Source organism: Rattus norvegicus, chromosome 2, assembly GCF_021556685.1.
Source record: "Rattus norvegicus strain SHRSP/BbbUtx chromosome 2, alternate assembly SHRSP_T2T, whole genome shotgun sequence".
Classification (NCBI taxonomy): domain Eukaryota; kingdom Metazoa; phylum Chordata; class Mammalia; order Rodentia; family Muridae; genus Rattus; species Rattus norvegicus.
The window spans coordinates 114130675-114152068 of record NC_141535.1 but is presented as its reverse complement, the minus strand read 5'-3'; the positions used below and the strand labels follow the sequence as shown (position 1 = coordinate 114152068).

The 21394-nt window shown below is 47.7% G+C and overlaps 1 protein-coding gene, 2 non-coding genes and 1 pseudogene across 4 annotated transcripts; 1 reads left to right on the top strand and 3 right to left on the bottom strand.

Annotated features, from left to right (window-relative positions):
• Positions 1–2786: 2786 nt before the first annotated feature.
• Positions 2787–3174, bottom strand: Terc (telomerase RNA component). Its single transcript, NR_001567.1, has one exon.
• Positions 3175–3993: 819 nt separating this feature from the next.
• LOC147996206 (retrovirus-related Pol polyprotein-like) lies at positions 3994–12478 on the bottom strand (annotated as a pseudogene). The gene is made up of 6 exons (XR_015675272.1): positions 12254–12478; positions 11581–12036; positions 9679–10963; positions 8873–8999; positions 7974–8527; positions 3994–4446 (listed from the first exon to the last, which is right to left on the bottom strand). The product of XR_015675272.1 is annotated as a retrovirus-related Pol polyprotein-like, transcript variant X2 (transcript).
• Positions 12479–17769: 5291 nt separating this feature from the next.
• Actrt3 (actin-related protein T3) lies at positions 17770–19785 on the bottom strand. The gene is made up of 2 exons (NM_001108942.2): positions 19563–19785; positions 17770–18729 (listed from the first exon to the last, which is right to left on the bottom strand). Exons 1-2 carry the CDS (start codon positions 19760–19762, stop codon positions 17814–17816), a joined length of 1116 nt encoding a protein of 371 aa, NP_001102412.1. The 5' UTR covers positions 19763–19785; the 3' UTR covers positions 17770–17813.
• Positions 19786–20890: 1105 nt separating this feature from the next.
• Positions 20891–20963, top strand: Trnav-aac1 (transfer RNA valine (anticodon AAC) 1). The gene has a single exon. It is a non-coding gene; the product is annotated as a tRNA-Val (tRNA).
• The last annotated feature ends 431 nt before the right edge of the window (positions 20964–21394 follow it).

The window sequence follows — 21394 nt, the reverse complement described above, 5'->3', positions numbered from 1 at the left end:
AATTCAATAGCCCTTTCTTACTCTGATAGTATATAGTAATTTTGCCACAAAAAGTTTGTAATTTTTCTTTGCAGTGCTTGTAAGACATTAATTAAAGTGGAGTTTTCAAACCTAGGAACTAGACTTCAGTGGGCTTCTCTTAAAATTTATTTATTTTTGTCTATAGCGGTCCATTCCTATAACCTCGTACTCTAAAGGCTGAAGCAAGATCAGCAGGCACAATAAGCCTAGGTATATACTAAAACTATCTCAGACAACAACTTAAAATGTTTAATTTTTTTTTCCTTCAAGGAAAGCCATTCATAGTGTATGATTATCAAAGCCCAAAACAAGTAGGAATTTTCTAAATGTGGAGGCTCTAAATTACCACTAGATGGAGCAAGAACAAAAGACATTTCTAGCTGCAGTCCAGGAACTAAGCCACGGTTTGGGGCTAATCTTAAAAGGACTTAATTTTGGGATGAGCTCAAGGTTAGCATCAGGACTGGGGATGTGGTTCGTTTGAAATGTTTGCTCAGCAAACACTAACCCCAGCACATCAGAAACCTGAGCTTGTACCGTGCACCTTTTAATATCAGCACTCGGGAAGAAGAGACAAAAGATCAAAGTTCACTCGGGAAGAAGAGACAAAAGATCGAAGTTCAATGCATTCCCTACTACTGATCAGCAGTTCAAGGCCAGACTGGACTACAGGAGGCCCTGTCTTCAAAGGGGGAAGAGGGGTTAGGGACCACCTTAAGTACAGCCAATTAATTGCAATCCTGTTTGAGCTATAAGCATAGTGAGTTCCAGGCAAGCCTTGGCTACAGTCTGAGACCTTGTGTTTAAAAGTTTAAAAAAAAAAAAAAAAAAAAGGGAAAAAAAGAAAAAGAAAAAGAAAACATAAAGAGTTGTTACACCAAGAACATATACCAGTAGCTGGCAAAGCTGGTCCTAGAGCTTCATTCCTTCCATATCCAGTGCTCTTCTCCACAAACACTGGCAAATTCTCAATGACCACTCTAAGGAGCCAGAATTGTGTGATGCGTGTGTGTGTGTGTGTGTGTGTGTGTGTGTGTGTGTGTGTGTGTGTAGGGTGGTGAGTGCAGGTGTCTGTTCTCACCTACTACCTTAGGGCAGAGTCTCTCTGGATCCTTGCTGCGTATGTATGTCAGACTAGCTGGTCTGCAAGCTTCCATCGCCTCCATCACAGGTTTATACTACCATGTCCAGCCTCATGTGGGTTCTCGGGACTAGAACTCAGGTCCTCAGACTTAAACAGCAAGTGCTTTACCCACTGAACCATCACACAAGCCTCAAATTTCACACACACACACACACACACACACACACACACACACACACACTCACACCACATATATGTGCCTATGTTTGTGTGTGCTGATTCCCGACTCCCTCCCCCTCTTTTTTCTGATTGGGTACTAAACTCAGACCCCTTAGCATTCTAGGCTAGCGTTCTACCTCCTTAAGCTACAACCCAACTCATTTCCCCAAGTCTTTAGAACAGTAATACTAAGAAACATATTAGCTGCAAAGGGCCTGTTTCAGGTGACTGGGTTGATAGATGGCATATAGTTCACAAAAGTGCTGGACATACATACGCCTCTTCATCTCTTCAATGTTTTTATGCACAGACCCTGGCTAGCACCTCACAAAAGTATTGAGGAAGTTAGGGCACTGCATTGGCGGGAGACATTCACAAACATATAGCTACTCCTGGGAGATTGGTGGGCTGCGGACTGATCACTATGGGCTCCTCCTCGTCCTCTCCCCACTCCTCCTCCCTCTCCCTTTCTCCTCTTTGCGTTTGTTTGGTTTTGGTTTTTGACTCAGTCTTGGCTGTCCTTCGGATACCCACTTGCCTGCCTCCCAAGCATTGGGATTAAAGTTGTCTGCCACCCACACACAGACCCTTTCTTCTTTGTTTTTGTTTTGTTTTTGTGATACATAGTTTCCTGGTGTCCGCCTGACTGTCCTGAAACTGCTCTGTAGAACCAGGATGGCCTTGAACTAGAGATCCACCTGCCTCTGCCTCCCAAGTGCCTCTCATCTTCTTTTCTGCAAAGAAACCAGACTGTGGAGAGATGGCTCAGCGGTTAAGTGCACTGACTGCTCTTCCAGAGGTCCTGAGTTAAAATCCCAGCAACTACATTGGTGGCTCACAACCATCCGTGATGGGATCTGATGTCTTCTGGTGTGTCTGAAGAGAGCAACTGTGTACTTACATACATAAAATAAATCTAAAAAAAAAAAAAAAAAAAGACTCAATGTGTGAAGTGAAGGTAGGCCGGGGAAGAGGGAATACATGTATCTCTCTAAACTTCTTTCTCAGCTTCCATTTAATGGTTTGCACCAAAAAGACAAAGAAAAAATGTTTTCATTAAAAAAAAAAAAACTACTAGATTTTCTAACTTTTACAAAATGTTCAACGACTTCATATACAGAGAAAAAAACATCTCCCATTGATAGTTTAGGAAGTTCTAGGTTCAAGTCCTGGCACTACACAAACCCAGTATGAAGGTACATGCCTGTAAGGACCCTATGACTGCAAAGGTAGTTCAGGCGGGGCCAGCGAAACTCCTGCAAAATCTGCAGAGCAGAAACATGAATATAATACAAATGGAGGCGGGCCGTGAAGGCAAAACCCGCCCTTTGGCTGGCGACCCTGACTGAACACCCATCCATTTGTGAGCACCGTGGCCTCGTGCACACACCTTGGCCCCGTTCCTCCCGGTTGCAGTTCTAGCGCCCCGCCAGGTAGCAAGGCATTTCCCAGCGGAAGTGGGGGTTGTAGGAACTGAGTTCCAGGTGCACTTCCCACATCTCAGGAAAGCCACCGAACTCAGGGACCAGTTCCGTTACTGTCCTTGCGGCGCTCTCCCGGCCTGACCCCAGCGCCCGGTGCCCCGTAGCTAACAGAGACTAGCTCTTCACGGCGGCAGCGGAGTTCTAAGACCCCAGGCCGTCCGCGGCCTCCAGGCGGGTACCGGGCTGGGCGGCCCAGCGCCGCGGAGCTCTGGCACCAGAGCTCCTACGCTGACATTTTTTGAGGTTCCAGAATGCGCGGTGACCCGCTGCAGGTCTGAACTTTCCAGGCCCGCTGAAAGTCAGCGAGAAAAACAGCGGGCGGAGAACAAAAGAACAGAACCCACAGCTATAACAATAGGGTTAGACGCAGAAGTCGCGCGGCCCTTGTCCCTAAATACCCGACAGCTCGCGCTGATTGGCTGAGCCCTCACGTGCGCGCACGCACGCGCCCACGCCCACCCCCAGCCCACACCCCCCCCCCCCCCCACATCTCTGAGATTCAGCTTATGAAATACATTAGAGTCGAAACTAAGGATCTTTCCAATTCCCCCCTTCCATTTAAAAGAAAAATTAAACTTCACCTTCATCCCAGTCCATTCCCACAGGGGAAGTGTCGCAAATCTTTACTCCCAGAATTTGAGAGGCAAAAGGCAGGCAGATCTTTTGTAAATTCATGGCCAACTTGGTGTATGCACCGAGTTCCAGAAAGAAAGACTCAAGGGTAGCTGGCACACGCCTATAATCCCAGCATATAGGAAGGCTGAGGCAGGAGGTAAGCAGTTCAAGGTCACCGTTTTTTTTTTTTTTAATTTCCTTTTTGCTGTTTTGTTTTCTGGCCGAGTTACGTACCTCTTCTACCTGCCCATCCTTTCCCCATCTCGGTCTTTTTCCCCTACAGTTCTCTACAGGGCGGGAAGGCTTCTGATCAATGTGGTGTCTACATATCTACTGGCAGAGGACCACCGAAGGCATGGAAGGGGAAAGAGATGGAAGGAAAACCTCACGGCCCCTTGTAGAGCACCACTACTCACAGAGAAAGACAAACCAGAAGATACTGGTGCATTTACTGTCACAGAGGCTCATAGCTGTAGGAGTCAAAGCCAACTTGTGAAAAGCTCTCGGGGAGAACTTTCCCTCGGGATGGAAACCCTCCAACTCCAAAGACCAGACCGAGACACCACAGGATGCAATCAGCAAGAGGATTTGGTTTATTGTCGGGATACACAGGCACAGGCACCTGCGGGCGCTTCAGTCACTCGGGGGACTGGCGCGCCCCACGGAACCAAGGATGGGCTTTTATAGGATTTTGGGGAGCAGAAGCAAGCATACAGAAGCAGATGCATGGTTACAGGGATATAATTGGTGGATTCTAATATGGCAAGGGTTTAGCCCGGGGGCAAGTTTCCTAGCTACCTTCCTGAAACATAAGGACTGACTCGGCCCCCCAAGGGTTCAGCCCGGGGGCAAGTTTCATAGCTACCTTCTTGGAACATAACGGCTGACTCGGCCCCCCACCAGGGTGTGGGACCTCTCCCGGGGCTTTTCTCATTGTCAGGTGCTCAACGGCAGTCCTCCTGTTGCCAGGCCTTCAACCAAACACATCTTGTTTGGCAGCCGCTGTGTACTCAGTGTTCTAACCTTTCTCTGAACCAGTCATCTTAAGTACAGCCTTGCAAAATGGCGTTACTGCTGCTAAGCTGGGGTCTTTCACTTGGAGTCCAGACAACATTTATGAAAACTGTTCCAGAACACAAAAACAGGGGCCAGGCGAACCCTGAGGAACCGTGTAGAAGCCACATGGTGGAAGGCAAGAGCTGATTCCTACTAATAAGTAAACAAACAAACAAACAAATGTTAAAAAATGAGAAAACGAGGAACCCCTGCATATGCCAAGTGGTCAGCCATAGTCCAATATAATGTTCTGGCTAGCACGAAGAGGTCACTTTGATGCTGTACAGAGTGTCATTTCAACTAGGTGACATACTACTGCCTTTCTCAAGGCTTGGGTCCTGGAACCCGGTTTAGGGCCAGCAAGGGAATGGAGAGAGGACAGACACACAGACAGGGCTACAGAAAGTCAGGGTCAATCAAGATGTGTTCACTCTGATGGAGGGGGCACCTACCAGCGGGCAACTTAGAATCTCAGCCTAACCCCACTGCCTCTGGAAATTATTTCTTTTTCAAAAACAAATCCCAATATTTTGTTGTCTTTTCATATGCCTTTAAATACGTTCATCCTGACTGAACTTCACAATGACCTTGAGCGGCCCCACCTTATCAGTGAGGAGCTGTGTGCTCATTAGCTTCCATGGTGTGCTTAAGTAAGATAACTGGTACAGAGTTTAACCTAAATGGGGGGCCCAGATGATCTGCAGTTCCTTTCTCAAGCCCAAAGCTTGACCCAAATGTGCCCAAGGACTACAGAAAAATGCACGAGTAGACAGAACCTAGAAGGAATGTCCTCTAGGCCAAACAAGGCCACAGCAAGTTCAGGAAAGTACAGAAGGGAGAACTCACATAAGGAGAGCAGAAGACACTGTTGTTGGGGTCCAGGAATGCTTCACAAACCACACAAGTACCAATCTCAGTCAGCTATGGATAGTTGATTGAGCATACAACCCAGGGCTGGTCAACCAGAGCCACAGTCCAAATTTGGGAACTTAACCACGACCCCAAGGTAAGATCCGACAGGGTTTTAAAGCCCCCCCCCCAATCCACAAACATCTGTGCCAAATTATTTCATTAATCAGGATTTAGGGATAGGAGACTTCCTTAGGAACATGTCTGTTATACATTTATCCTGTTTCTATTGGTTGAGGTTGTCTAATATTCATGTCCTAACTTGTCTACTAGGAATGGACCTGTGTAACATTCATGTCTTAACTTGCCAACCAGAATGTCTGCCAAGTAGGATGTCATTTCCCAGGAAAGTCTTGGGAACTTAAACTTTCCTAGACCACTACTCAAAATGGAAGTCTTATTTCAGATAGTTTCCTATATTGGGTACAGCTGTCTCTCTTATGCCGGGGTCTATCCCAGGGGCCGCTTATACCATAAAAGCTAATACGCAGGTGCAGAAAGCGCTGTTGGGTGGTTGGTTCGGGTCCAAGTTAATTGTGGGTAACTATACAAAATAGTTCTATTGGTTTCCAAGGGCATGGAACATAGCAGAATATGTAATCTATCTTGGCATTAGAACGTTTTCTAGTATCTGCAGAAACATGTGAGAAAGTTTCCTTATGATAGGCTAACCCAGAAACCTAGGCCTTAACGTTTCACCTAGGCCTTAATATTTTACCGAGGATTTAACACTGTCTGCTCAAGGTCTGCTCAAAGTGCTAACTCTATCAGCTAAAAACAAGGAACATGGGAAAAAAATAAAAATTGTACATTCTTGAAGTGAACTCAGTGTCTCGTGTGCCTGTCTATATCCCCCTCCTATCCAGATCCCTGTGACACCTGTGGCTGTGCTTGCTACATCACCTAAACTCATTGGAAAGGCACACAAACAGCCTGTGTAGCTTTGGGTGGCTTAGAACTCACTAAGTAGACCAGCCTGACCTTGAATTTGCTTCAACCCTCCTGCCTCGGCTTCCCTTAAGATTAAAAGAAGCTGGGTGGGTAAGCCACCACGCCCAGCTTCTAATAGATCTAAATTCTAACCACCTTTCACGCCTAGCCCAAAGCCACACCTCCCAGTGTCTTCCTTAAACTGGATCTGTATTGGACATTTTAATGTTGCATGCTGCTTTCTCATGAGACCGGTGCCGTCTGTTGTCTTGACAGTGTCTGCATGTTGTAGGGGATGGAGGAAGCAGTGTGTGAGTGGCTTGAGTGAAGTTGAGTTTGTATTATTAATGGGGACACAGCCATGAGAAAGACCAAGACCTTGGACCCCTGACAAGTTGACAGAGCTCTTCCCCTGTATGGGTCAGGCTTCTTCTGCGAGACCAAAACAAGAATCTTGTGCCTTGCGAATTCATGGGAGACCAAAATAGAAAAAAATACGCTGCAGGCTAAGGGTTCCGTTTGCAGATAAGGCAGTTAAGAAAACCTTCCTGTTTGTCCCGTGTTAAGTCCTTGCATGTTAAAGTTTCTATTTATAATTTAGAGTGCCTGTTTCTTAGATCTGATGTAAACTGCTTGCAAGCCCGTTCATAGGATTCATTGTATCCAAACAATGTACAACGGCCAACTCTCTTGCCCCTGTGAACATCTTACCTCTCACAGAAAGGGACTTCAAGAAGCCAGCAGGGGCTGCTTTCTCAAATCCTGACTTATGGTGAGGCACTGGCTGGCCAGTCCCAAGTGCAGCCCAAAATATAGCTTGCTTTAATTGGACAATCGTGGACTTAGTCTTTTCTCCTCTTTATTCTCAGTTTTAACATTTCTTCCTCTGGTCCAAGTGGAAGCTTTTATAAAAACTAATAACTGCATCTTCCTTTCCCCCCTGGATTTGTACAGCCAGACACTGCTCCTCTGCAGAGACTTCCTACTGCCGGGGTTCAGGAATTGCCACACAAACCATATAAACACTGATCTCAGTTAAGCAAGAAGAGTTTATTGAACACATACCCTCATACTGGTCAGTCCAGGGACATAGTTCAGAATTATCTGAACTATGACAACACGTATTGAAAAGCTCTCAGGGAGAACTTTCCCTCGGGATGGAGACCCTCCAACTCCAAAGACCAGACCGAGACACCACAGGATGCAATCAGCAAGAGGATTTGGTTTATTGTCGGGATACACAGGCACAGGCACCTGTGGGCGCTTCAGTCACTCGGGGGACTGGCGCGCCCCACGGAACCAAGGATGGGCTTTTATAGGATTTTGGGAAGCAGAAGCAAGCATACAGAAGCAGATGCATGGTTACAGGGATATAATTGGTGGATTCTAATATGGCAAGGGTTTAGCCCGGGGGCAAGTTTCCTAGCTACCTTCCTGAAACATAACGGCTGACTCAGCCCCCCAAGGGTTCAGCCCGGGGGCAAGTTTCTTAGCTACCTTCTTGGAACATAACGACTGACTCGGCCCCCCACCAGGGTGTGGGACCTCTCCCGGGGCTTTTCTCATTGTCAGGTGCTCAACTGCAGTCGTCCTGTTGCCAGGCCTTCAACCAAACACATCCTGCTTGGCAGCCGCTGTGTACTCAGTGTTCTAACCTTTCCCTGAACCAGTCATCTTAAGTACAGCCTTGCAAAATGGCGTTACTGCTGCTAAGCTGGGGTCTTTCATTCCCCCATTTTTTTTTTTGTTAACTTTGAGTGAAATCTTTCACTCGACTTGGTCAAGAGATTTCTGTCTGGTGGGGGCTTATTCCCCCACTGACTCTAGGCCACAAAAGGGCTAGGAGGAGCCACGTAGGAGTTTTAACTTTAAGGGGTTTGGAATGTGTTGAACTCTCCATGTCTGGGGTGTAGTGTTGTGATTAGTCAATTCCTCAGACCGGACTGCCTTGACGTGTGGTGTGTGGATCTAAGCCGAGACTCCGTCTACCTTTAGGGCGGTCGGGGTAGTCAGGAGGACGGTGTAGGGTCCTTTTCACCGTGGCTCGAGATTTTTGGTCTGGTGTCTGTGCACCCACACGGTGTCTCCAATCTGGAACGGGTGTGACACCACCGGATGCTCAAGCTTGTCCTGGTAAGCAGTGGCCAAAGGTCTCCAGACGTCTCTCTGCACAATCTGTAGGGCCTGTAAATGGGCCCTCAGAGAAGGGCTGTCAGCAAAATCAGCAATGTTTGAATCAAAGAAATGGACAAATGGGGGTGGTGTTCTATATATTATTTCAAAAGGAGTTAGACCATGGGGGCCCGGGGTATTCCGGGCCCGATAGAGAACTAGGGGAAGGAGGGTCACCCAATCCTTTGAGCCAGTTGTAAGCGTAAGTTTGGATAAAGTCTCCTTAATTGTTCTATTCATGCGTTCTACCTGACCTGAACTCTGGGGTCTATAGGCACAATGTAATTTCCAATCAATCCCCAGCAATTTGGCCACCAACTGACTTACGTGGGAGACGAAAGCGGGCCCGTTGTCCGACCCCAACGCTTGAGGCATGTCATACCTGGGAAAGATTTCCTCGAGGAGCTTCTTGGTGACCATTTTTGTAGTCTCGTGCTTTGTGGGGAAGGCTTCGACCCATCCTGAGAAGGTGTCTACAAACACTAGGAGATACTTGTATCCATACATACCTGGTTTAATTTCAGTAAAATCAATTTCCCAATGGATGTCGGGACGGTGTCCCCTAGGACGAACTCCTTGTCCAATCATGGTCCTTCCCGGGTTAACCTGAGCGCACGCTTTGCAACTCTCAGTCACCTTTTGTATCGCTTTGTCCCGATTCAAAAACCACAGATTTATCTCTTCCCGATCTAGTAAGGTTTTTATCTTCTTAAACCCCAAATGGGTTAATTTGTGTAAAAAAAGAGATCAATTCAAAAGTCATTTTTATTGGCATAACTGTCTTTCCTTTGTAGACCCACTGTTTTAGTTGAGGGTGGTAGATGGCCCCCATTTTTTCTAGGAGCTCTATGTCCTCATGGGCATAAACCCAACTGGTTTGTCCCACTGGTGGGGGCGTGGGTTGGTCTGGGCTATTTAAGGGTAAGATTTGTTTGCTCATGGCCACTTCTCGCGCCGTGGCATCGGCCAGCCGGTTTCCTCGTGCCTCTGGGTTGTGCCCTTTCTGGTGTCCTGGACAATGTATAATACTCAGTCTTTTGGGCAAGAATAGGGCTTCTAAGAGGGCCAGAATTTTAGCCATATTTTTACCCTCAGATGTGAGCAGCCCCCGCCTCCGGTAGATCTCCCCGTGGATGTGTGCCGTGGCAAAGGCATAACGGCTGTCTGTATATATATTTAGCCTCTTACCTTTTGTCATCTTGAACGCCTGAGTCAAGGCGATGAGTTCAGCCCGTTGTGCGGAGGTACCAGCAGGCAGGGCTTTCGCCCAAATCACTTTGTCCTCCGTAGTGACCGCAGCTCCAGCCTTTCGCTCTCCCTCTGCCAAGAAGCTGTTGTCATCCGTGTACCATGTGTGGTCAGCATTCTGAAGAGGCTGGTCCGATAGGTCCGGCCTGGTTCCATGTACTTCTGCGAGGATTTGTAGGCAGTCATGCTGTTTTGCCTCCTCTGGTAGAGGAAGCAAGGTGGCAGGATTGAGGGTGACTACGGGCCCAAACTGAACCCGTTCTGCATCCAGTAACAAGGCTTGGTGTGAGAATTAGAGAGCCAGCGGTCTGGGGGCTGCTTTACCAAGGCCTCCACTGCGTGGGGTGTTAGGATGGTGAGTGGCTGTCCCAAAGTCAATTTTCCAGTGTCCTTGATCAGGACAGCAATAGCAGCCACCATCCTTAGGCACGGTGGCCAGCCGGAGGCCACAGGGTCCAATTTCTTAGACAGGTAGGCCACAGGGCGTTTCTAGGGTCCCAACCTTTGTGTTAGGACCCCTTTAGCATACCCCTGTTTCTCATCGATGAACAGTTCAAAAGGTTTGCAGGAGTATGAGGGTGGGATGTTGAACCCTAAAGTCAGGAGCAAATTGTAAGGGTTTGGAACAGTCAGATGAATATCTTCTATCCTCTTGTTGACCTTTCTCAAGTCTTGTACTGGCCTATAATCTCCAGTGCCAGGTTTCTTACAGGCAGAAGAGGCGTATTCCAAGGCGACCGGCAGGGGATTAGGATGCCTTGATCTAGAAGCCTCGTAATGTGAGGCCTTATACCTTGATAAGCTTCATGTGACAGGGGGTATTGTTTTATGGAGACTGGAGTTGTAATTAAGGGGGGCTGTTGGAGCGCCAACCCCATCCCACCAGTCTCTGCCCAAGCCAGTGTCCTATCCCGGTTCATAGGGTTAGAACTTGAAGGGGAGTTCCGTGGGGGCCAGTTATTTGGGCCCCTCCTTCCTCAAAATGAATTTGTGCTTTTAGTTTGGTGAGCAGGTCACGGCCCAGCAGAGGGTACGGGCAGTCCGGAACATGTAAGAAGGAATGGGTCACCTTACCAGTAGCCAGCTGAACCCGGCGGTCCGTAGTCCATCGGTATTGTTTCTCACCAGTAGCTCCTTGTACCCAGGCCGTCCGGTCGCTGAGTTGTCCTGAAGCTTGAGTGAGGACTGAATGCTGGGCTCCTGTGTCTACCAGGAAAGTAACCAGCTGCCCCCCAACTTAAGCGTTACCCTGGGCTCGGGGGGGGGGGGGGGCTCCTGGCCCTGACCTCTCTAATCTTTATCTAGAGCCAAGAGGGAGGTTCGTGGTCGAGGCTTTCGGGGTCCGCCAGGCTTCTTGGGGCACTCTCTGGCCCAGTGTCCTTTCTCTTTGTAATAGGCACATTGATCTTTATCCAGCTTCAGCCCCTTTCGAGCTCCCCCGCTATCTCCCTTCCTTTTTTGGCCCTGAACTACGGCGGCCAAGATTCGACTCAATTCTTAGTTTCTTTTTTATCTCTCTCTTATTAAAAATCTTTTCAGCTTCTTTAAGTAAATCCTGTAATGTATAGCCCTGTAAATTTTTTAACCTCTGTAACTTAGTCTTGATATCTGGAGCAGCCTACCAGATGAAGGACATAGAGACACTCGTCATTTGTCCTGGGTCATCTGGATCATAGTGAGTGTACATACGGTAGGCCTCCTTAAGTCTCTCTAGAAAGGCGGAGGGAGTTTCCCCTGCTTCCTGTAATACCTGTTTTACCTGAGCCAAATTAGTAGGGCGTCGTATAGCCCCTCGGAGACCCGCTAGAAGCAACTGGCGAAAAAGGCGTAGGTGTCCCTTACCTTCAGCTGTATTAAAATCCCAGTTTGGTCCTCAGGCAGCTGGGTGGGACGCCCATCATCTCCCAGAACATGCTTTTTGGCCTCTAGGAACACTCTTTGTTTTTTTTCTGAGGTTAAGAGGGCCTGTAAGAGCTGTTGGCAGTCATCCCAAGTAGGCTGGTGGGTAAGTAAAACAGATTCTATTAGGTCAGTGAGTGCCACCGGATCTTTGGAGAAAGAAGGGTTGTGTTGTTTCCAATTGTAAATGTCAGCTGCTGAAAACGGCCAGTATTGGGTCTGGCCACCGGTTCCCTGTCTAAGTGGGAAAGCCTGGGAGGTTGAATCTGGCATCACCTCGCGCTTATTGCGCAATCTCCCTGCGACAGGGGAGAAACCCTTATCAGACTGTGGCCCGGCAACTGATCTGGCCGGCGGCTCTGCCTCCTCCGTTTCAGCCGGGCCTGTCAGAGAGAAGATCTATGAGAGGGGAGTTTGAGTCTGCCGGGAGGACAGGTTTCTTAGAAGGCTCTGATTTAATTAGAGTGGGGTAGAGAGAGGAAGACGGGGCCAGCAAACCGGGCGGGGCCGAGGGGACAAGCTGGGGGTTGAGGGGAGGCCAATTCGGGTCCACGAAGGGTTCCGCCCAAGGGGGGGGGTATAAGGCAAGACTCTCCCAAGTGATAATATAAGGAACCTGGTCAGGATGTCCGTGGATGACCCGATCTTTAACCTGTAAAATAATGATCTTATTAAATGTGCCATTCACTGGCCATCCGGCTCCGAAGGTGGGCCACTCGGATGTGCAGAGAGTCTGCCATTTTCCTTTTTTAACCTCGACGGACTGGTTGTGTGCCCGGTCGTGGACGTCTTTCCAATGATCAAGAGTGAGACTTAGGGGCGTTGTTAGGGACTGTCCCATGTTAGTTCTAAGGAAGATTAGAACACAGAGAAAACAAACAACACCAACAGTCAAACAAACAACAGACAGGCGTGCTGCACGGCTTTGGTACCAAACTGAAAGCAAAAAGTCAGATAGAGGTGGCAAAAGTCCGGGGCCCTCTGAAAGCCAAAAATACAGACAGAGTGCCGTTAGTCCGGATCTTTCTCAGATAGAGGTGGCAAAGGTCCGGGGCCCTCTGAAAGCCAAAAATACAGACAGAGGTGCCGTTAGTCCGGATCTTTCTCCTCTCCCAGATTGGGCCCCGAAAAGTCGGGCCCCTAACACCCTTGGAACGTCTTCCAGGGCTGCGGGGCGAGAAGTCCGAGCTCGTCAGCTCCTTCTTCGTCCCGCCCAAATTCTAAACAACCTGGCTGAGCACTCACAGAACAGACCTGGCTGAGTGCTCACAGAACCTGGCTGAGCGCTCACAGAACAGACTTGGCTGAGCGCCCACAGAACAGACCTGGCTGAGCGTTCACAGAACAGACCTGGCTGAGCGCTCACAGAACAGACAGAATAAGGTAGAACGAGACAAAATTAGACAGACAGACAGACGTCGGCCGGCTTACCTCCCAGTGGGTGGTCGGTGGTCCCTGGGTGGAGGATCTCCTTTCCCGGCCAATGCACCAAATGAAAAGCTCTCAGGGAGAACTTTCCCTCGGGATGGAGACCCTCCAACTCCAAAGACCAGACCGAGACACCACAGGATGCAATCAGCAAGAGGATTTGGTTTATTGTCGGGATACACAGGCACAGGTACCTGCGGGCGCTTCAGTCACTCGGGGGACTGGCGCGCCCCACGGAACCAAGGATGGGCTTTTATAGGATTTTGGGAAGCAGAAGCAAGCATACAGAAGCAGATGCATGGTTACAGGGATATAATTGGTGGATTCTAATATGGCAAGGGTTTAGCCCGGGGGCAAGTTTCCTAGCTACCTTCCTGAAACATAACGGCTGACTCAGCCCCCCAAGGGTTCAGCCCGGGGGCAAGTTTCTTAGCTACCTTCTTGGAACATAACGACTGACTCGGCCCCCCACCAGGGTGTGGGACCTCTCCCGGGGCTTTTCTCATTGTCAGGTGCTCAACTGCAGTCGTCCTGTTGCCAGGCCTTCAACCAAACACATCCTGCTTGGCAGCCGCTGTGTACTCAGTGTTCTAACCTTTCCCTGAACCAGTCATCTTAAGTACAGCCTTGCAAAATGGCGTTACTGCTGCTAAGCTGGGGTCTTTCAGTATCTTTTTCTGTCAGTTTGTAAAGAAAAAAAAAAAAAACCCACAAGAACCACAAAGAGTTCATATGCACGTAGGTGCAGGAAGTGCTGCCCAGTGATCAGCTCTGACTCAAGGTATTTTAGACGAAATAAAGGACCCTAGTTCTTACTGAAGCGTAAGAGCTATTAAGAGGCTTGGTCTGGTAGAAAATAGGTAGGTTATGGAGTTCCTGTGAAGGACCCTAAGGGCTTTCGCCAGCGTTATACCCACCACCTCAGGTCAAGATTACCAGCTTCCCACCTCTGGTCAAGGCTAGGCCAAGGAGCAGGGACATTCTTGAAAATCTGCAGAATGTACTGACTGATAGTCACCTGACCCTCTGGTCCCAGATAGAGTTCAAATGTATGTCATATGCTTGCTAGCCAATAGATTCAAAGGTCAATATGCTTAGCCAGTCAGTTTAAACCGTAACCTTGCTGATGTAACCTGTACCCCTAAAAAGTATAAACACTGCTTGTTATAGCCATTTGGGGTCACCTTCCAGTCACTTGCCGTGAAGGTCGATTGAAGGTCGACCCCGATGCATCAGAAAATAAACCTCTTGCATTTGCATCGAACTCCGATGTTGTATCTCACTTTGGGGCTCTCCCGGTAGTTAAGATCACTTTGAGCCTTACAATAACAGTTCATATTGACCTTTGATTTGATGGGTCCTATGTAAAGCTTTGTGGAATTTCTTAAGATTAGCAAACTTCATATAGAACCTACGAACAAAACAAAGTAGGTGGCCAGCATGTCCTTGCTCTGAGCCAAGTCACTTCTCTGTGTCAGTGATGACAGGTATGTTATAGCAACAACATAAAATAGCTGGCAGGCAGGGAACAAAATGGCTACAGCTATTCTGGGGGTGGAGGGTGAGACCATAACATCTACCATAGAGTCTAAGTTACCTGTCACCCTACGCTGCACCTAATAAACATGCTGGGGTCCTGAATTGCCTGCTAGTAGGTGTTGTTCCATTAAAGTGAGCACATCTCTACTAACCCAGCTTTTCTGTACCCCTTGTCCATGTGTCTGTTCTTTCTCTGTTCCCTAATCAGGGTTCCAGGCAAGTCTTGAGGGAATACATTGTCCAGATCTAATGATACTCCTGAGGACAGGTAACTTCTGGGTTAGCACACATTTCACGGGAAGAGCACATACTAAATATCTTGATTTACACATTTTCATTTCCACCATTGTCTCAGTTACCCAGGTCATCAAAGACACTAATTAGATTTTTTTAAAGATTTATTTTATTTACACCAGAAGAGAACAGTAGATCCCATTTCAGATCCCATTACAGATGGTTGTGAGCCACCGTGTGGTTGCTGAGAATTGAACTCAGGACCTCTGGAAGAGCGACCAGTGCTCTTAACCACTGAGCCATCTCTCCAGCCCTGTAATTTTTTAATTCCCAATGTTTATAGTCTTGAGTCCAAGAATATGACTACTTTATATCTGTATCAATAACTTTCTAAGGATCACCAAAGCTCTAGAATCTCCCCAGTCCCGTTTTATTCTGCAAATTAACACTTCAGTTGTCTTAATAAAATCCCTAGTCTTCTGGTGTTGCCCTCCTCTGCCATGAGGGCATTTAACTTGAAAGACCGTGATAGGACAAGACAGTGCAGAGGTTCCTCCACCTTGCATTCCTGCTGAGGCCATTTCAGATTTAACTAGAAACTGATCTCCTTGATGGAGAATCCCAAGGAAAATTACCCAACTCTGATCTAGGACCTGAGGTTGAGATGCCCCAGCTAATTTATCTTAGCTTCTGCCAAACTTCCTGTTTCTTGCAAACCTCCCCCTCAGCTAACGGCTTATCTTAGCTTCTGATAAATTGTTTGCTTACCCAAAATGCTCCCCTGGAGCTTCCCAGGGATATGCCAGGGCATGTTTTTTTGCTTTCAAAAACTGCATGCTCTGGAGTTGGGGATTTAGCTCAGTGGTAGAGTGGTTGACTAGCAAGTGCAAGGCCCTGGGTTCGGTCCTCAGCTTTGGGGAAAACAAAAACAAAAACAAAACCTTAATGCTCTTGGCACTTGGTGCTACACTTAGGGACTGGATATCTGAGTGTAGTCATCTGGAATTAAGACTTTGTTCCAGCCATCTGAAAGACCGTGATAGGACGAGACATTGCAGAGGTTTAAATTGGCCATCAATCGTGTCTCAGTGGTCATCTTCGGTGGGTTCTCTGTACCAGCACTGTCAGTTCTGCCTTAATTTACCTTCCGGTCACACCCCTCGATCCACTCCATTCTAGGAAACACACTTTGTTCACGGACTCTAGTTCAATCTCATGCTGTCAGAATATCTGCTCTCTTCCTGTCATGGACTCATTCCTTCCCACAGCAACCTTTTTCCTTGAACTTCAACAACAACCTTAGATCTGACTCATTTGACACAATGTTTTAAACTAGGCCCAGCAAGGGTGTGCTGTGACATCAGCACCCAGGAGGTGGGGGAAGAGAAAAATCACTGCAGGTTCAAGAGGAGCTTGAACGACAGGATTGTTAGTACAGCAGGAGCTCCTATACCAAGATACCCTGTCAAAAATAAATGGGGCACTGTCCCTTGCTCTCTTTCCAAGGGAAAAGTGGAGAATACATACTGTTTCCCATAAAAGCATTTGACTTATTATTTGGGCAATTAACACCTGTCTCTATATCCATGAGCTCAAGTTGGACTGTAGAAGGACTTTCTGTGGTTAAATAACAGCTAGCATTCTTCAGGAACTTGGGAAATGGGTTTTCTGTCCCCAGGAGGAGTTGGTCCCCTCAGCTACCAGTCCTCCTCATTATATAAAGTGAGAACATGGCTGCTCCTAGTTATGGTTGAAGGAAAGGTTTTTATTGTACATGTGAAGAAGAGGTGTGTCTGGAAAAAGTCCAGAGAAGGGAGAGAGAGCAGCAGTGAACTGGGCCATGAGAGGATGGACGGGAGAAGAGCGAAAGGGGAGGAAAGCCGTGGGGCAAGTGTGAGGGGATCAAGACTGGAAGCCCAAGAGAGCACATAGATGAAATTGCGGGGTCATATAGGAAGGAAGCTGAGACCATGACCGGAGAAGTATAGGATAGAGGGCAGAGTGAGAAGAGCTGTAAGGAGCCACAGGTACTGAGTGAGCCCAGAGGCTGGGATATGTTATTAGACACCACAGATGGCCATCTGTCCCGTTTCTTTGGACCTGACAGAATCTGCAACATTTGCCCAAACCCTGCTCTCTCACACTCTGCCTGTCTTACAGACTGCCCTGCCCATGCCCAGCCTACTTCTCTCTCTCTGCTTCGGACTCCTCCAGATGCCTCTGGACTATTTTTCCCTATATTATTTACAATAAATACTGCTCCCCAGGGTATCTTGCTATGGGAGCTCTTGCTAGACTAACAATCCTGCAGCCCAAGCTGCTCTTGAACATGCAGTGATTTTTCTCTTCCTCCACCTCCTGGGTGCTGATATCACAGTATACCCCACTCTGGCTAGCTTAAAACTGCTGTACCTAGCTTAAAACTGTTTCAGCAGTTTCTGAGCCCCGCCTCACCTCCTACAACACCCGACCACTTTTATTACATTGTTTCCTGCCCTGTTAGAAGAATTCAAGAAAACCAGGCCCAAAGTTGTTGTAATTCCAGCTATCTGGGAGACTGAAGCACAAGGATTACAAGTTTTCAAGTCCAGCCTAGGCAGTTTAGCAGATCTAATCTCAAAATATCTCAAAAAAAAAAAAGGAGAAGAGGAGGAAGAGGAGGAGAAGGAGGAAGAAGAGGAGGAAGAGGAGGAAGAAGAGGAGGAGGAGGGGGAGGAGGGGGAGGAGGAGGGGGAGGAGGAGGAGGAGGGGGAGGAGGAGGAGGGGGAGAAAACTGGGAATATAGTTCCCTGGTAGAGCACTTAGCATTCATGAGACTCTAGGGTCAACTCCCAGAACTACCAAAAACATTTTTAAAGAGAAAGTGGCCACCCCAATTACAGAACTTCTTTTCATCCTCCCCAAATAAGAATACCCAAAGCATTTTGTTATGTACATCCAAAGCAATTTTACTCGTCATTCATTCTGCATACATTTCAGAAGCACCTCTGGTGTACAATGTTGGGTCCCACTTCTTCGAATTCTGCAGCCGTGATCCACATGTCTTGGAAGGCAGACAAGGATGCAAGAATAGATCCCCCCATCCACACCGAAATTTTCCTTTCAGGAGGAGCTACAACCTGCACGGTGGTATTGGCAGGTGCCAACTTTGCCACATCCTTAATGAGTCGCTTATCTAAACCAGGAAAAGAGGTCGATCCTCCGGAAAGGATGATGTTGGAGAAGAAGGAGTTCCTGAGATCTGCATCACACTTCATTATACTGCTGAAGCATATCCTGTCGATGCCAGGAGCATCCACATTCACAAGATACGGAGAGAAGAGGGCCTCCGGGCAGCGGAATACCTGCTTACGGAGTTTTACAGTCTTCCCGTCAGGGAGGGTGTACATTTTCTCTACGTTAGATTCCTTGACCATTTCCTCATCATAGTTCATTGCCACATAGCAAGCATTCTCCTTAATGTCTGTGACAGTTTTTCTGTCCCCAGTTCTAAGCAGCATGATACCATCATCCTTCAGCAACATCATGAGGTAGTTGGTGAGGTCAATTCCTGCCACGTTTAGCTGTTTTACACCATGTGATAGGCAGTAACCCTCAAAGATGGGCACACACTGAGTAATCCCAGCACCTGAGTTCAGCACAAGGCCAGTGGTAAAACCAGCAGCAAACAGAGCCAACACAGCCTGGACAGACATATAGAAGGCAGGGACTCCCAGATTTTCAAAAAACACTTCGGAGATGTGCTGCCGGTCTGCCAATGGGTTGAGAGCCGGTTCTGTAACCAAGACCGGGCCATCGCTGGGGTTCAGGTTCAGGTTGTAGTCATAGATATGTTTCCACATGATCTCCATGTCTCCCCAGGAAGAAATGAGACCCCGTTCCACTGGATAGCTGGAGGGGGAACAAAAAAAAATATATGTCTTGTGTTTTTATGGTTGTTGTTAGTGGTGGTTTTTAGATTTGGCTTTAAAAGTATTGTGTTGTTGTTGTTGTTGTTGTTGTTATTATTATTATTATTATTATTATAGTTCTTGTTTTGAGACAGAGTCTCTCTACGCTGTCCTCGCTGCCTTAGAACCCATGACACTTGCCTCCAGCACTCAAGAGGCAGAGGCAGGCAGATCTCTGAGTTTGAGACCAGTCTGGTCTACAGAATGAGTTCTAGGACAGCCAGGGCTACGCAGAGAAATCCTATCAAATAAATAGACAGATAGGCTCAGTATGCAAACCAACTTGGCCTGGAACTCACAGACTCCCCTGTCTTTGCCTTATTAAAGGTGCAGGGTACCATTCCTAGACAGAAGCCATTAACACGTTCCCTTTCTGCTCTTTTTCATCTAAAGGGAGAGTATTTATCATGGTAACTTCCAGTAAATAGCACGACTACTTTTCTCTGCAGTCATTTTGCTTTGCCATTTTTCTCCTCCTTGGAGAATGTGACTTCAAAAAGTTGGAAACTTCCTACGTTATTCAAGTATAGTAAATGGTTAAAGGGACCTCACCACACGACAAATGCCATACATCAAGTCACGTTCTTATGCAGGCACGTCTAACACGAATGGCCACTGTGTGTTTGAATATATTTGTGCACAGAGAACAGAAGTTTGTGTAACGGGTGGCTGGCTGAGGCCTTGGGGTTCCTTTCCTGGTCCTTTCCCGGAGGCTTTAGCTGTGGGCTCTCCACCCACTTCCACACAGACCCAGACTTTAGCGTCCTGCAGTACCTGATGGACAGGAAGCTCCTGCGCTCCTGCGCTTGATCACCCACACGCAGCTCCTGCTTGCTGTCAGCCGCAGGGCTGTGGTTCTTGGTCCGGCCCAGAATATTCGGGTAGACGAACTGGGGCTCCCGGGCCCCAGCCAGGCCCGCCTTGATCATTCCCGAGCCGTTGTCGATCACCACTGGTGGCTGGTAGCTGCTCATGCTGCCGGTGCTGCTGCATCTGCGCCTCCGGACCGCTCCTTCGCTGGCTGTGCTGGGGACAGGTGCCCCGCGTCACAGAGGACCGCGCCATCTGCTGGCCCGCGTGACGCGCGGTGCCTCCTGAGACCGCTTCCGTGGGTTGAGATTCTCCCAAGTCCTTGATCTCTGGTTAACAGGAGTGGGAAACAGGAGGAAGGACCCTGAAACCCAGGAAAGGCTTGGGAATATTGTTGTAGGAAGGTTCTGCCTGGCTTCTGTAAGGATCAACTTCAGCAGAGGCTGGGGTGTGAAACGAGTTTATGTTCTGCATAGTAAACAATGTTATATCTTTCCTGTGGTTTCTACAAATGAACATAAGATGGTGTTCCGCATCTTAGCACAGGCTAGCCTCGAATTCCCCTCTTCAGACTCTGAGTTCTGGGATGCTTGGCTCCCCTCCTTCCTCCTTGTCCTTTCTCCTTTCTCTTTCCTTTATTCCTCCCTGCCTCCCTTCTTTTCTTCCTTTATTTTTCCCCCTCATTTCCTCCTTCCTTACTTTCCTCCCTTCTTTCCTTCTTTACTCCCCCCCCCCCCATTTCATCGTTTTCGGATTATATCTCTAGATCCTATGAAGATAACGTTCATTTCCTGGGGTTGATTGTATTAGGAATAGGAACTGCCACTTGGTAAGGAATATAAATGTCTTAGATCATTATGAAGTTCAGCTAAAAAAAAAAAAAAAAAAGTACATTCATTGCGTGGCAAAAATGAGCGTCTTGGTGTCTGATTTCGCGCGTCCCTTAGGGTTTTTAAAAAGTACACAAATTAGAAGCTTTGGCAGGTATTTCGAAGCAGGATGGGGAAAGGTAATTTATACGTCCTCCCACCAGAAAACGGCTGAAGCACGGTTCTGCTCCATTTCACAGTCTCTGGCGTGCTGAGGCTTCTCCAGCCGGAGAGAGAGGGAGAGAACAAGTTCAAACTTTTGAAATAGTTTCAGCACTGTTCAGTCAGTTAACTGTGCTCTGTTCAGTTTACTTTTTTTTCTTTCTTTCTTTCTTTCCTCGTTGAAAAATGCATGAATTTTAAAACTTGTGAAGCATGCATGAGAACATAAGAGGAACTATTTCAGCAAGAGGAAGCAGCCAGGTTTCCGTAGTGTAGTGGTTATCACGTTCGCCTAACACGCGAAAGGTCCCCGGTTCGAAACCGGGCGGAAACACGATTTTTATAACCAATAACAGACAGGAAAACACCAAACAAAAAGAACTGATGAGGTAGGTTGCTGCTGATCCTAGAAGACTTTCCTTTCATTTTCTCTTAGCTCTATGCTCTGGAGCATCTCTGTGTTCAGTTTTTCCCTCTGGAGTTTCCATTTTCCCTTCCATGCCAGGCTAAATTTTATTTTATTTTATTTTATTTTATTTTATTTTATTATTTTTTACTGGATTTTTAAAATTTACATTTCAAATATTATTCCCTTTTCCGGTTTCCCGTCCATAAGCTAGCTCCCTATCCCATCCCTTCCCACTTCTTTTATGAGGGTGGTCCCCCACCCAACCACGCACCCCTTCCTGCCTCACTGCTCAGACATTCCCCTGCACTGGGGCTCCAGCTTTGCAGGACCAAGGGCTTCCCCTCCCATTGGTGCCC

Excerpts from the sequence above, each read along its gene's own strand:
- Actrt3 (NM_001108942.2), bottom strand. The coding sequence starts at position 19,762 with ATGAGCAGCTACCAGCCACCAGTGGTGATCGACAACGGCTCGGGAATG. Across the intron at positions 18,730-19,562 it reads AGGAGCTTCCTGTCCATCAG|CTATCCAGTGGAACGGGGTC; the intron begins GTACTGCAGGAC and ends TTCCCCCTCCAG.